Here is a 15,015-nt window from a genome sequence, read left to right on the forward strand (position 1 = left end):
AAGTAACATTTTCTATGATGAAAGCAGACAAAACAATGTCCTGAATCTTGACCAAGGATCAATAAGGCTTGTTCACACCAAGAATGGTAACTATAGCGATAACTATATTAGCGTCCACACCAGCGAACCGTTTTGTTCTGTTTATTTTAAGCACATGTTTTTATGTCACTTTAAATGCTTGAGCTCGTTACAGCAGGATGGATTCTGATTGGCTGTCAGTGTTTTTAGCGTTCATCATCTGGATAAATTGCTCTGAAAGTGATTTTAACGATATTGTTTCTCTGTGCCGTTATCGCTATAGTCGAGGTGTGACCGCTGCTATTCTTTAATATTGAGAATGATTTTCAGAACTATATCTTTATGGTTATTGTGGTTGGTGTGAACGGGCGTTTATAGTTGACCTGTCATGGCGGTTGAGTGCGACGGTGTGGACGGTGAAGCTCTTCTCTCGTCTCAGGGTCTCGATCTCTCTCAGTATTAGACTGTGACTGGAGTCACTCCCTCCATCACAGATCAGATACAGACCAACATCATCTGACAAACCACAGCCGGCCTGAGCAAAGAAGCATTACACACAGTCACACTAACACTTAAACACAAGAACACCCGAGGCTCTGTTTACAGCTGGTGTTAAGATGCGTGATGGTCAATCGGATCACAAGTGGACGACACTAAATACAGGTGTAAACGGGTCTGAAATGTTTTGAGCTTGTTCCACAGTGTGGGGTCAGCCACTTCAAAAGCTCAGTTACCCCTTGATTTTAGCCGGCTTCTAGGTATTGTCAGGGAACAGAGGGGTCCAGAGACGAAAGCAGGTAATTTCTTTTAATGGATAAATTAGGCAACGCCACTCAGGCTAAATAAACAGAAAGTCTCTTCACAAAAGGTAATTGAATGGTGTTCTGCTGCTCTTTCAAACGAGTACAGATGATCTCAGCCGGAGAGCCGGATGGCTCTTGAGCGGCGAGGTAGGGACCGCAGGTGAGACGAGGAACCCTCTGCTATACTCCACGGAGAAGACTGGATACAGCACAGAAGCGGTAAACACAGCAGTAGATAACGGTGACGCTTACAGACAATCAAAACAAGACAGGACAGGACAAGGGATAACTTCAGAGAAGTAACGGTAGCAGTCATAAACGTGCATGAAGGTCAAACAATAATCCGACAATACAGACAAGAAAGAGAGAACTAGATATAGCGTGGACATAAGGGGAAGATAGAGAACAGGTGTGTTGATGAGATGAGCATGAGAGCCAGCTGACGGTAATGAGAGGAAGAGACAAAGCGTGAGAGTGTAAGGAAAGAGAAGGTATGACGTAACATTGCCCCTTCATGTCTACTAACTATCATTAGAGTGTTAGTAGAGCATTAGTAGACTGGTAGGGTTAGGGTTAGAATAAGTTGACATGTTGTTGCAAAGTTACTTATAGTCAGTAGAGTGTCTGTTGGAGGAGCATCACAATAAAGAGTTTGCAGATATTAAGCAGACAGTCTACTTATACTCTAATGAGAGTTAGTTGACATTTATTTGCACAGTTACTTATAGTTAACAGAATGTTAATGTTTCCATATGTTACAGAATGTTTTACAGAGAATCGTCTATTAGTCAAAAAAGATTTGAACCAGCTTAAAACCTCGCCGCCTAGACCAACGCAAGACTCCAGCCGAGAGACGAGAATCGCATGGTCGACAGTATCAAAAGCAGAAGACAAATCTAACATTAAAATGACGGAATCTCCCGAATCTGTAGCCATGTAAATTTAATTGAGAACTCTTATAGAGTGGTTTCTGTGCTGTGCAGAGTTTTAAACCCGACTGAAACTTGTCATTTAAGAAGGTCTGAAAGCTGTATAGATCAAATAAAAATCCAATACCTTGGAAATGTAACCCCTCCACCCGGGTCCTTCTCACCCTGCTCTGTGCGTGTCTCGAATCCGGGTCTCCGGCATGAGAGTCAGGCGTTCTAACAAGGAGGCTAAAGACTGCAGCCTCTAGCGTCTGTCACTAGAGCGGCTATTGAGATCAGAGGAGTGAGGTTTACTCGCACAGCGACTACTAGCTGGCCTCCGTTACAGAAATAAACGGCACAATGGATAAAGGACAAAAGTTTGATAAGATAAAGGCATCAAGTGAGGGTTTCTTTAGTATGGGTGTAATTGAGGCAATTTTCAAACTCAAGGGTATAGTCCCTTCATGGATTTATCAAATACGACAGTATCAAATAATTGTCTCAGATAACAAGGATGTAAAGTCTCATACGTACAAAAGGAAGGTTTAAGTTTAAACATTACTTCCTTTACAGAATGTAGAGAGACAGAATTAATCAGAAGGTGGGTGGATCTCTGTTGGTATTTTATGATCAGGGACTCGAATTTGGGCTCTCAAATTAGAAACTTTATTGCCCAAAATCCTCACAGAGTGCCAAAGACGGGCATCGAAAAGAGAGTTTATAGGGGGATTTAAAACTTAGTTAATGACAGAAAAATATGCTTTTGGGGTGTGGTGATGTTTCTCAATTTAGTAAAATAGGAAGCCGTAGCTTTCTTAACAACATTCTGATTTAACAATATAACAATACAACAATACGTGTGTGGTGTTTGAAACAGGAGCAATAGAAAGCTGAGGAAGAGACATTTTAAGTAAAATAGGAAAATTATCAGAAATAGCGATTTCAGTTACAGATATGACAGAATTTGATCCAACATGTGTCCATGAATATGTGTGGGATAATTAACCCACTGCTGAATGTTGAAAGAGTCAATGATGTTTAAAAACTTTAAGTCACCTAAAATAAGGATGCCATCGTATTTAGTGATCAAGTCACCTACAAGATCTGAGAACTCCACTATGAAGTCTTTGATTAACTGTGGAGGCCGATAGATCAAAACTAATAACACGGGTTCAGGCCAGTTCAAAAGTAAAACAAGGGCTTCAAAACTTAGGAGAGTGGAGGTATATAGCAGTCGACATCGAGGTCTGAACGACTCTTTAACAATGGTGGCTAGTCCACCGCCTCTGCCGGATGGTTGCGGGACGTTGTAATAATAATAGTCGGCTGGAACAAGTTCAGAAAATGGACTAAAGTCCGCTACCTTCATCCAAGTCTCGGTAATAAACAGAAAGTCCAGATCATGGTCTCTGATGAACTCCTTGAGGATAAACGTCTTTTTTAACCAGAGAACGAGCATTTAACAGCGCAGATTTTGGAGAGCGTAGAATACGTTTCCCAGAAAACAGAGGTTAGCAATATTAGCGCCCTCATAGCGCGGTCGGATAATGATCCGTGAGTGGATGATTTCCTCTTGAACCAGAGAGTCGAGAGAACACTCACAGCGTCCGGCTGGTCTTGTGACTGTCAGAGCAGAAACTAAAGCCTGCAATCTCTGTGTTTTTCCGTCGTCTCCGGTCGTGTTCATATGCAAATTGCGTGACCTTATTTCGTCCATTAGATGAAAAGATCTGAAAAAGCCCATACCCTTCTTTGAGGAAATTAAAGGACAGAAGTGGTTGAAAGTGGACAAAAGATATGTCTCCCTCGTCTACTTGTGATCCGATCCACCAAAACACATCTTAAAGGGCTGGTTGATTGCGATTTCACTTTTTTCATTTTAAATAGTGTGTAATGTTGCTGTTGGTGCATGAACAGTATCTGCAAAGTTGCTGCGCTGAAAGTTCAACGTAAGCAGAGATATCGTCTTTTAAAAATCAGGAAGTTTAATGCCTACAAAAACGACTCGAATGGGACTACAACGAGATACTTCCCGGGTTGTATACGTAACTAACCCATACATTTACATCAACCCTCCCCCCGGAATATGCAAAAAAAGGGGACGTGGCCATATTTCTGCAGCTCTGGGGAAGAGTTAGTGGAGAGCTGTAGCCATGCCGTCGAAAGTGTGTTATTTTCACCCAGCTGTCAGGTCTTCTGTGTTCGGGCTTCCTACGGACGCTGTAGTTCGTCAACAATGGCTAAAATGTATGTTTGATTATGTTCCTGAAAATTACAATGGTAATTTAGCTCTCTGTGCTGCGCATTTTACGGAAGACAGCTTCCAGAATCTCCACGAATTCAATGCCGGATTCAACAAGAAACTGTTACTAAAACATGAAGCAGTTCCAACTTTAAACGCAGAGGCAGCAGTTGTTGGGCCACAACCTGTAAGTAAGACTTAATCATTTTAAATGTATTTGCATGTATAATTTCAGACGTAATGTTTTAGTTTTATCAAGTACGTAAACAAATGCCAGCGCTGGCGTTATAGCCACTTAGTTGTGCTATTTCGTGTGTCTATGACAAACGCGTACAAACATTTTGGACCTGAATTTGTAATTATGTACTAATTTTGTAAATGTATTTTCCATGTATACTTTATGAAGTAATTTTTCGATTTGATCAAGAATGTAAACCAATGCCAACGTTTGTTTATAGTAGCCACTAGCCAGTTAGTTCGATGCTATTTTGTGTGTAAGACAAACGTGTATAAAGTTTAAAAAAATATATGTAATCGCAACAGCAAACTTCAGCTGCGGTATTACTCAATCATTTATTCTGGTATATTAAATGTTTAGGAGAAAACCATATCTCAAAAGCTAACAAGTGGCAGCAGTGGCATTTTCAAGTAACAGCATATCAAAATTATTATAGAATAGAATAATAATAATAAAAAAAATGTACCATTCAGAAACGTTTTGTTGCCGTGTTTGGGGAGGTTCTGCTTGACTCTCTTCATTGCCGCTTTCTGGGTCTGATTCTGGCTCAAACTGACACCATTATTTACATTTGACCGGAGCACATGCAACTTTCGCCCGTAAAGGTGATGACCGTGAAGTTTCCGGACAACGTGCACTACGCAGTTTAGCCAATTACAACACACCGGCCCAACTAACCAATCTGAGCCCATGCCTGTTTCTGAGGGAGTGGTTTCATAGAATCAGGAAGTCAACCGGTCGTTCAAATGACAGAGGAGAAAGCGTCTTACAATAAAGATGAAATTTATGAAAAATAAGGCTTAAAAAAAAACAAAAAACAAAAACGAAGACATGTTATATTGCACCCCATAAACACAATCATGCAAAGAAAAAAAGCAGTACACCATCCCTTTAATACCAGCTGTAAACAGGGCCTGAGTGCAGGAGAAGAGCTGAGTGGAGCACACACTGCTGCCATTGACCAATCCCGAAGATGGTTTTCAGAAACCCATGTGATAACAGTGTGTATAAAGGCTGTTATTGTGAGAGTACCTGCAGCGCCTGCAGTGTGTGTGAAGGCCCGTGTGAAGTGAGCCGACTCAACCACTGCACTGCCTCCACACACTGCTCCTCACTGGACTCCACCAGCGCCGGCTGCCACACACACACCCCTCCAGAGAACGCCAGCACGGTAAACCTGACACACACACACACCAGCAAACTTACTAACCATGAAAGAAGGCTAGGATAGGACATTTTCAGGTGTATTTTGAACCCATTCCACATTTCTGGTGTCTGGTGAACTGTGGAAATGTGTCATTAGAGGTCTTGTCCACACTAATACATTTTTGTTTGAAAACGCTCTCCAAAGTGGATAACTTTGAAAACGCCGTTCTCGTGTTGTAGTGTGAACTGTGAAACCGAAGGTATTTAAAAACGATGACACAAGTTTAGTCATGTGACGCATATTGAACCCATAGATATTCATGTTTATAGCGGTATTGTGCCTGTTCCCTCACCTGACGCTGTTGGCATGCAGCTGATCCCAGATCAGTGCGGTCAGTCCCTTCTGGAGTTCAGGGAGGAACGGGGCCATTGACCCGGACACATCCAGCAGAACACACACGTCCTTCTCCAGCACGGATCCGAACATTCGCCGGCTGCCTGCTCACACATGAGATACACACGGCAGGAGAAAAACACAGTGAGCTTCTGTCTCCTGCGAACTATCCTACGGGAACAGCCTTTGAGCCCTTCAAATAATGCCTGTGCAAAAGAGCACTATGTTTTGGAACAGAGCCGTACTCTAATTTTTTTGCGTTTGGTACTGATATGATCCACATATGTGACCCTGGACCACAAAACCAGTCTGGAGTCGCACGGGTATATCTGTGGCAATAGCCAAAAATACATTGTATGGGTCAAAATTATCGATTTTTCTTTTATGCCAAAAATCATTAGGATATTAAGATCATGTTCCATGAAGATATTTAGTAAATTTCCTACCGTAAATATATAAAACATGTATTTTTGTGAGTGAATGCTGCACAATCGTGAACATAAATGCACAACTTTAAAGGAGATTTTCTCAATGTTTCGATTTTTTTGCACCCTCAGATTCAAGATTTTCAATAGTTGTATCTCGACCAAGTATTGTCCTATCCTAACAAACCACACATCAATGGAAAGCTTATTTATTCAGCTTCCAGATGATGTATACATTTAATTAAATTGAATATAAAATCAATTAAACAATGTTTTACCCATGTGACTGGTTTTGTGGTCCAGGGTCACATATCTACCACCAACCTGATCTCAGGAGAAACAAAAAAAATTCTCAGATGATGTGATTCCCATGGAAATGTATGATTTTTAGTAAAAAAAAACAAAAACAAAAACATGAAGGTCCACTCCAATCTGATTTTACGAAAATATATGAATGAGATTGTACGAATTCATATGAATTAGCCACCAATTTGCCAAAACATGAAATAGTTGCTAACTGCAGCGAGAGAAACACATGATCCTCAGTTATTTCTTCTGTAGTTTATTACTGTAGCCTTTTAACAGTAGATGGGCAGTTGGTGCGCTTTTTAATTGCACTTTTCCTTTTCAGATATCTTAGTAATAATTATTATAAAATATAGCTGCAAGCAGCGATTACGGGCCCAAGCCGGTGGCACCGCCACCCTGGTGCCTTTAGTTACACTAAAGGCACCGGGCTGGCGCTGCCACCGGCTTGGGCCCTCCATCGCTGCTTGCAGCTATATTTATTTATATATATATATATATATATATATATATATATATATATATATATATATAAAACCGCCACCCCGGTGCCTTTAGGGTTCCTGTGCACGACGGGCAATAACGTAACCCCGCTTTGACTGTCGAGAAGAAGTCTGCTTTAGAGCTTGCATCAGTGTGAGTCTTTCTGCTCCCCTCCAAACACACACAGAAAAGGGGGGGGGGGGTGTCTGTGTGTGTGCCCTCCCTCCCTCCCTCCCTCCCTCCCCACACACACACACACACACACACACACACACACACACACACACACACACAGAGAATGGCAGGGGGAACTCTGTCAGAGAGAGACAAAACCACATTCAAACCAAAATATCTGACTTCCTGTTGGTCGGAGCTTATGACTGTAAATGAGAAAGTTGTCCGGATCGATAAGCACAATATAGAGACCGAGTTTTGTGACTGTAGGTAAAAATAACCCACCCACTTTAGTCAAAAGTATCTTGAAAGTAACACACTTCCTGCTGCCAGTTGGTGGCGCTATAACTTTGACTCACAATAGTCACATCCATGTGATCGCCCTCTTACAACAAACACACTGCTGAAGTTTCATCAAGATCAATAAATGTATGAAGACGTTATAACACATTGTGTTTTTATTTTCTCGCCATAACTTCGTTTCCTCGCCACGGCCAAACCGTTCGAGATATCAAAAATCCGTCCGCAATTTAGCGTCCTCAATGTCTTGACTTCATGCTGACCGAGTTTGGTGGCGATAGGATAATTTTTCTTGGAGGAGTATATCAAATTCCAGGGGCATGCATTTTCATACAGCCCATGATAGCCGACTTCCTGTTGGACTGGCGTAAAACTTAGAGCTCGAAAGTTGTTCGGCCCGATTAAATCTATATGTGTACCGAGTTTCATATTATTACATGCAAACGTGTTTGATATATGGACCAAGTTTTTCGGACCACGTTCAAGGGGGCGCTGTTGAGCTCCCCTGCCACGCCCGGGTACCAGCTTCAGCCCAGCCCTGATGGCCGCAGGTTCTGACCTGTGTGCAAAGTTTCAAGAGTTTTCGAGCACGTTAAGGGCCCCAAAAGTGCCCGAGAAGTCCCACACAGCAGAGAAAGGGTTAAAATAAAGCCCCCCTCCTCTCTCACACACACAGACACTGAGAGAGACTGGCAAAATTCCCATCAAATCACATTCAAACCAAAATATCTGACTTCCTGTTGGTCGGAGCTAATGACTGTAAATTAGAAAGTTGTCCGGCTCGGGGAGATAAATATAAATACCGATTTTTGTTACTGTAGGTAAAACTAATACCCCATTTTTGACTAAAGGTGGCGCTACTGAGCCCCTTACCACGCCCGTTTCTGAAACTTCACACATGCCTAGTACCTAATAAATCTGATATGCATGTTGAGTTTCATGCAATTTGAAGCATGTTAAGAGCCTCAAATGCACCCAAAAAGAATATAAAAGTTTAAAGCGTTGCCATGGCAACAGTATTTAAGATATCAATAATTCTTTCACAGGTCTACATCTGCCGTGTGTTTACATTATACACATAAAGTTTGAAGCAAATCGGGTAAAAATAAGAGGGTGAATTCAAAGCATTTTGAAAGTGACACACTTCCTGCTGCCAGTTGGTGGCGCTATAACTTTGACTCACAATAGTCACATCCATGTGATCGGCCTCTTACAACAAACACACTGCTGAAGTTTCATCAAGATCAATTAATGTATGAGGATGTTATAACACACTTCCTGTTTCCAATATTCGCCATAAATTCGTTTCCTCGCCACGGCCAAACCGTTCGAGATATCAAAAATCCCCTCGCAATTTATCATCCTCCATGTCTTGACTTCATGCACACCGAGTTTCGTGGTCATCCGATGAATTCTCTAGGACAAGTGTTTCAAATGCCAGAACATGCGTTTCCATACAGCCCATAATAACCGACTTCCTGTTGGACTGGCGTAAAACTTAGAGCACGAAAGTTGTTCGGCCCGATGAGATCTATATGTGTACCGAGTTTCATATTATTACATGCAAGCGTGTTTGAGATATGGACATGTTTTTGAATCCCATTCCAGGGGGCGCTGCCGAGCCCCCCTGCCACGCCCGGGTCCCAGCTTCAGTCGGGCCCTAATGGCCGCGGGTTCTGACATTTGTGCAAAGTTTCAAGAGTTTTTGAGCACGTTAAGGCCCCCAAAAGTGCCCAAAAGGTAGTAAAATAATAATAATAAAGAAGAAGAATAAATAATAATCCCATGGAAAACAATAGGGCCTTCGCCTTTTCAAGGCTTGGGCCCTAATTAGGTATCATTCAAAATACCTATGAAAACCATTTCATAACTGGACAGTGAGTTGCTATAAAAATGGCACTTTAAATATATTTAGCGGGCTCCATATTAAAATTGGGAACAAAACTTGGTTAGGCATATGGTCTTGATTTTATTTTGTAAAATATAAATGAATGTATAATGAAGAGAAAGTGACTTTAGGATTCAGCAGAACAGCTCATTTGCTCCATAAAGATAGAGCTATAAGGCCATCTAGTGGCAAGAGTCATGAAATATCATGTTATATTATTATTTTTCCACAAGAGGTCGACAAAGACACCCAATGTAAGATATTTTTAGCTGAATTAAAAGGTTTAGGCATGAAATTGTGAGTTATTTTGAATGTAAGTTGAAAGAATGTGAGGAATGTGCTTAAATTACTATTTATAATTATTTATTGATCAAATCTAGTCATTTAAAGATAAATAAAATAAAAAATAAAAGTCTCCAATAATATTGCATTAATTTTTAAAATATGATCAAAATTAAATAAAATAAGTATAAAAAAATGAAGTATAATTTTAGGGCTTCGGGTCATTTTGACTCGCGTGGGAAAGATGTGTTACAAAGCTTTCGTGAATTCTATTTATATTCAGATTTATGCTCAAAATAGGGGTGACGGTTAACAAACAAGACTATTCCACCTTGCAAGTTTTTCATATAAAAGCAAGCACACAATCATATTTGACATTCCTCCCAGGAAGAGCTAAATAAGAGCGGCAGTTGTGTTTAAGTCACTTCAGAGAGTGTGTGTGATGAACACCTGTACTGTACCTGTCAGTAACCACTCCAGTCGTCTGCTGTATCGCTGCATCAGTTTCTCCGTCTGACTGAGGTAGTGCTTTAACTCTCCAGGAGTCAGATGCAGGTGTTTCACAGCCCCCTATGAGGAACATGCAGACAAACCGTACACTAAACATGCAGAACACACACATTCTCAGTATGACTGGTGTTACACTGGGCTCACATTGAGGTGGACACTAGGGAATATGCCGCAGTATTTAGCAGACACTCTCTTCTGGACGGACCGCACCAGTTTGTTGTGATGGCAGCATTCAGGTCCAGATATCAGTTTGTGAAGGTCCAACTTCAGATTCTTTATACCAAACCTTTTCAGCCACTTAAAGAGCACACACACACACACACACACACACACACACACACACACACACACACACACACTGATTTAATAATCTATCGATTTTTAGTGTAGTGTAGAAAAAGGTCAAAGCACAAAGTCCCTCCAGCGGGAGTAATTCTGTCACTGTCACTGTTTTTAAACTCCCGAAACGTCTCCATTGTAGCCTTGATTTTCTTCCGGGAATGAACATGTCACAATATTCCTCATTTAAATAATTCATATGCTAAATAAAGGGGCGGGGCCTGGTTGAGTTAGTTAGTAGTGTGTTGAAACTGGTGGTTATGGTAATTAGGGGCGGGGCATTTCCCAAACACGCTCGAAGCGCTTCACAAATCACAACACACTGATCCAGCCGACCAATCAGAGCACAGTGTGCTTTTCAGAAGGAGGGGCTTCATAGAGACAGGAACTAAACAGAGCGTTACTGACAGACTGGGAAGAGAGGCGCTGCAACAATGGAGAATATGAGGAAAATAATATGTTTAAAGCATATTCAAGCATAAAAACCTGTTCTAGTACAACCAAAAAACAAAATCAAGACTTTGTAAAAGGGCATAATATACCCCGTTTAAAGCTGCTGTGTGTAATTTTGTACGGATATTAAAACATTTTCTATTATCCCTCCTATCACATATGCTAAAGCGTTCTGAGTGTTTGCTATTTAAATATCATATTAATTTTAAAATATTGCTGATTACTTACAAAGCACTAACCGGTTTAGCTCCGCAGTACTTGAGCGAGCTCTTAACACATTATAGTCCTTCACGTCTACTGCGATCTCAAAATTCTGGCCAGTTGATAATACCTAGAATATCAAAATCGACTGCTGGCGGTAGATCCTTTTCCTATTTAGCACCAAAACTTTGGAACAATCTTCCTACCATTGTCCGGGAAGCAGACACACTCTGTCAGTTCAAATCTAGACTAAAAACACATCTCTTTGTTCTAGCATTCACATAATGCATTATAGACTTCTATGATTCAATGTTAGGCTGCATAGTTTAGATCAGCGGAACCAGGAACACTTCCCATAAATCCTGATGTACTTGGTACATCATAAGAAGTATGCCTGGACACGACGACACCGCAGTCCTGAAGTGTCAACTCTGTGAAGGCCTCCTTCCCTTTACCTCTGTACAGATAAAACGTTGTCGGGATAATTCCGGTTCACGTGGCTATGCGGAAGCGATACAAATTTTTGTATTATAAATTTTTCAAGGCTTGTACCTTGGAAACTATTTCATGGTTTGAGTTCTCGAGCCACCAGGCACTGTTTTGTGCAAATGAGCGGCCGGATCGCTTTAAGGGTTTTCTGTTAGAACGGTGTCGTGTTAGCGGCCTAAGTTAATAACTAATGATCGTTGTGACGGAAGTGAATCAATCAAATATAACTTTAGCTGGACAATAACTTTATTCTAGAGCTGCTGTAAAGAAAAACAATCTCTGTTACTTTAATTTCCTATTATCACTGTAAAGATGCTTTGAAACAATATTGTTAAAAGCACTATATAAATAAAGGTGACTTGACTTGACTTGTAGAATTGGGAAAATTTAGGCATTTTTATTTTGAAAAATAACAGGACGGTTCATACAGTGCAGTACCTGTTTAGTTGAACAGATGTCTTCATGTTTTGGCAGTTTAATGGTTTTGATAGACTTACGCACACTCTTGGGTTTTGGATATTTCTTGAAGACAACACCTAGATAAGGCAATCAATGCTATATGACACAACATGAACCAGAAATGCATATGAGATATGGATAATGGATATATCACATGTTTACATGTTTCTGGCTATGACAAGACAAACATGGAAAATCCATTTCCACTAACCGAAGTTGCCGTCTTCCATGAAGAAGACCGACTGAGACACAATGGTTCTCCTCTGATCCGCAGACTTTGACGGCCCAGCTGGTGTGCTGAAATCAGCTGACTGGACTGGGCAAAAGAGACTAAATATAAATACTCTGAAAAAAATGCACCGTGATTCACATAAATAGCCCAGCGTTTAGTCTGAGAGGCAATCAGAGGATGTTTTTAGACCGAGACAAAATATAGACACTGACATGCTTTCAGAATCGGACGTGCATAGAATGAGTTGCTTTACCTGGAGCAATATAAAGTAAAAGTGTAAAAGTATATATACAGTATATATATATATACAGTGGGGAGAACAAGTATTTGATACACTGCCGATTTTGCAGGTTTTCCCACTTACAAAGCATGTAGAAGTCTGTAATTTGTATCATAGGTACACTTCAACTGTGAGCCAGAATCTAAAACAAAAATCCAGAAAATTGTATGATTTTTAAATAAATAATTTGCATTTTATAGCATTACATAAGTATTTGATCACCTACCAACGGCTATCACAGACCTGTTAGTTTTTCTTTAAGCCCTCCTGTTCTCCACTCATTACCTGTATTAACTGCACCTGTTTGAACTTGTTACCTGTATAAAAGACACCTGTCCACACACTCAATCAAACAGACTCCAACCTCTCCACAATGGCCAAGACCAGAGAGCTGTGTAAGGACATCAGGGATAAAATTGTAGACCTGCACAAGGCTGGGATCGGCTACAGGATAATAGGCATCAGCTTGGTGAGAAGGCCACAACAGTTGCCGCAATTATTAGAAAATGGAAGAAGTTCAAGATAACGGTCAGTCTCCCTCGATCTGGGGCAGCATGCCAGATCTCACCTCGTGGGGCATCAATGATCACGAGGAAGGTGAGGGGTCAGCCCAGAACTACACGGCAGGACCTGGTCAATGAGAGAGCTGGGACCACAGTCTCAAAGAAAACCATTAGTAACACACTACACCGTCATGGATTAAAATCCTGCAGCGCACGCAAGGTCCCCCTGCTCAAGCCAGCGCATGTCCAGGCCCGTCTGAAGTTTGCCAATGACCATCTGGATGATCCAGAGGAGGAATGGGAGAAGGTCATGTGGTCTGATGAGACAAAAATAGAGCTTTTTGGTCTAAACTCCACTCGCCGTGTTTGGAGGAAGAAGAAGGATGAGTACAACCCCAAGAACAGCATCCCAACCGTGAAGCATGGAGGTGGAAACATCATTCTTTGGGGATGCTTTTCTGCAAAGGGGACAGGACGACTGCACCGTATTGAGGGGAGGATGGATGGGGTCATGTATTGCCAGATCTTGGCCAACAACCTCCTTCCCTCAGTAAGAGCATTGAAGATGGGTCGTGGCTGGGTCTTCCAGCAGGACAACGACCCGAAACACACAGCCAGGGCAACTGAGGAGTGGCTCCGTAAGAAGCATCTCAAGATCCTGGAGTGGCCTAGCCAGTCTCCAGACCTGAACCCAATAGAAAATCTTTGGAGGGAGCTGAAAGTCCGTATTGCCCAGCGACAGTCCCGAAACCTGAAGGATCTGGAGAAGGTCTGTATGAAGGAGTGGGCCAAAATCCTGCAGTGTGTGCAAACCTGGTCAAGAACTACAGGACACGTATGATCTCTGTAATTGCAAACAAAGGTTTCTGTACCAAATCTTAAATTCTGCTTTTCTAATGTATCAAATACTTATGTCATGCAATAAAATGCAAATTAATTACTTAAAAATCACAATGTGATTTTCTGGATTTTTATTTTAGATTCAATTAGATTCAATTTCACAGTTGAAGAGTACCTATGATAAAAACGACAGACTTCTACATGCTTTGTAAGAGAGAGAGTTAAAACAAACAGTTCAGATGGCAAATAGAGACCATTTGGTAAATGATCTCTAATAATTGCAGTCAGGATGTTGGTAAGACGTCACACCTGCTGGGATTTGTGCTTTAGAGCTGTTCGGCCTCCAAGCCGACCCGTTCTGTGCCAATCTGCTCATCTGCCTGCTTTCCTGTTCACATCATACATCAGGATCAAAACGCCTTCATAATAAACACAGCTTTTTAATGAGTCTCTTAAAGAGATCATATAATTTACTCATGTCAGTTCAAACCTGTATGACTTTCTTTCTTCTGAGGAACACAACATTTTGAGAAATGTCTCAGTGTGGAAGTAAACTGATCATCAGATCTGTTTGCTTACCAACATTGTTCAAAATATCTTCTTTTGTGTTCCTCAGAAGGAAGAAAAGCAGGTTTACAATTACATGAGGGTTAATACATCACAGAATTTAAATTTGAATTGAAGTGTCCTACAGAAGAGACCATCTTACCAGCATGATTTCAGATGGTTACCTTAATCTGTGATATCAACAACTTTAAAGCTACACTTGATAAACATGTCTCTCTTCCTGTCATAGTTATAGGCGAGAATAAACTAAACAGGACTTGCTGATAGTCAGAAGTATTTGTAGTCTCAAACCATTGATCTGATGCATAAGGCATAGAAAATGGGAAATACTTTGGGATTTGTGATCTCATTTGTTGAACCGGGAGACGCGCGTGTCGCATTTTTTTACTGTCTGCCTGGAAACAAAGCTGTCATGAAGCCAAACCCCCTCATGGAAAAAGAGCCGCGTCGTGTTTACAACTGTGACAATGAGCGCTTACCAGGATCAACTAAACGCTGGATTTTCAAAAGTATGTGACATATATGAAGTTCA

General features: G+C 41.1%; 1 protein-coding gene across 3 annotated transcripts in view; it reads right to left on the minus strand.

Annotated features, from left to right (window-relative positions):
• The window catches only part of LOC307003570 (von Willebrand factor A domain-containing protein 3A-like), a 57,838-nt gene that overhangs the window by 1,946 nt on the left and 40,877 nt on the right, over positions 1-15,015 (minus strand). For 2 of the 3 annotated variants that reach the window (XM_079622198.1, XM_079622197.1), the window contains 8 exons: positions 14,226-14,304; positions 12,273-12,377; positions 12,041-12,138; positions 10,265-10,417; positions 10,072-10,180; positions 5,712-5,856; positions 5,245-5,389; positions 402-553 (listed from right to left, as the gene is read on the minus strand). In XM_079622198.1, coding sequence (XP_079478324.1) covers positions 402-553; positions 5,245-5,389; positions 5,712-5,856; positions 10,072-10,180; positions 10,265-10,417; positions 12,041-12,138; positions 12,273-12,377; positions 14,226-14,304 — 986 coding nt within the window. The remainder of the gene's footprint in view (positions 1-401; positions 554-5,244; positions 5,390-5,711; positions 5,857-10,071; positions 10,181-10,264; positions 10,418-12,040; positions 12,139-12,272; positions 12,378-14,225; positions 14,305-15,015) is intronic. The other variant, XR_013798750.1, reaches the window with a different exon arrangement.

This window comes from Phoxinus phoxinus, assembly GCF_949152265.1.
Source record: "Phoxinus phoxinus genome assembly, chromosome: 1".
Lineage (NCBI taxonomy): Eukaryota > Metazoa > Chordata > Actinopteri > Cypriniformes > Leuciscidae > Phoxinus > Phoxinus phoxinus.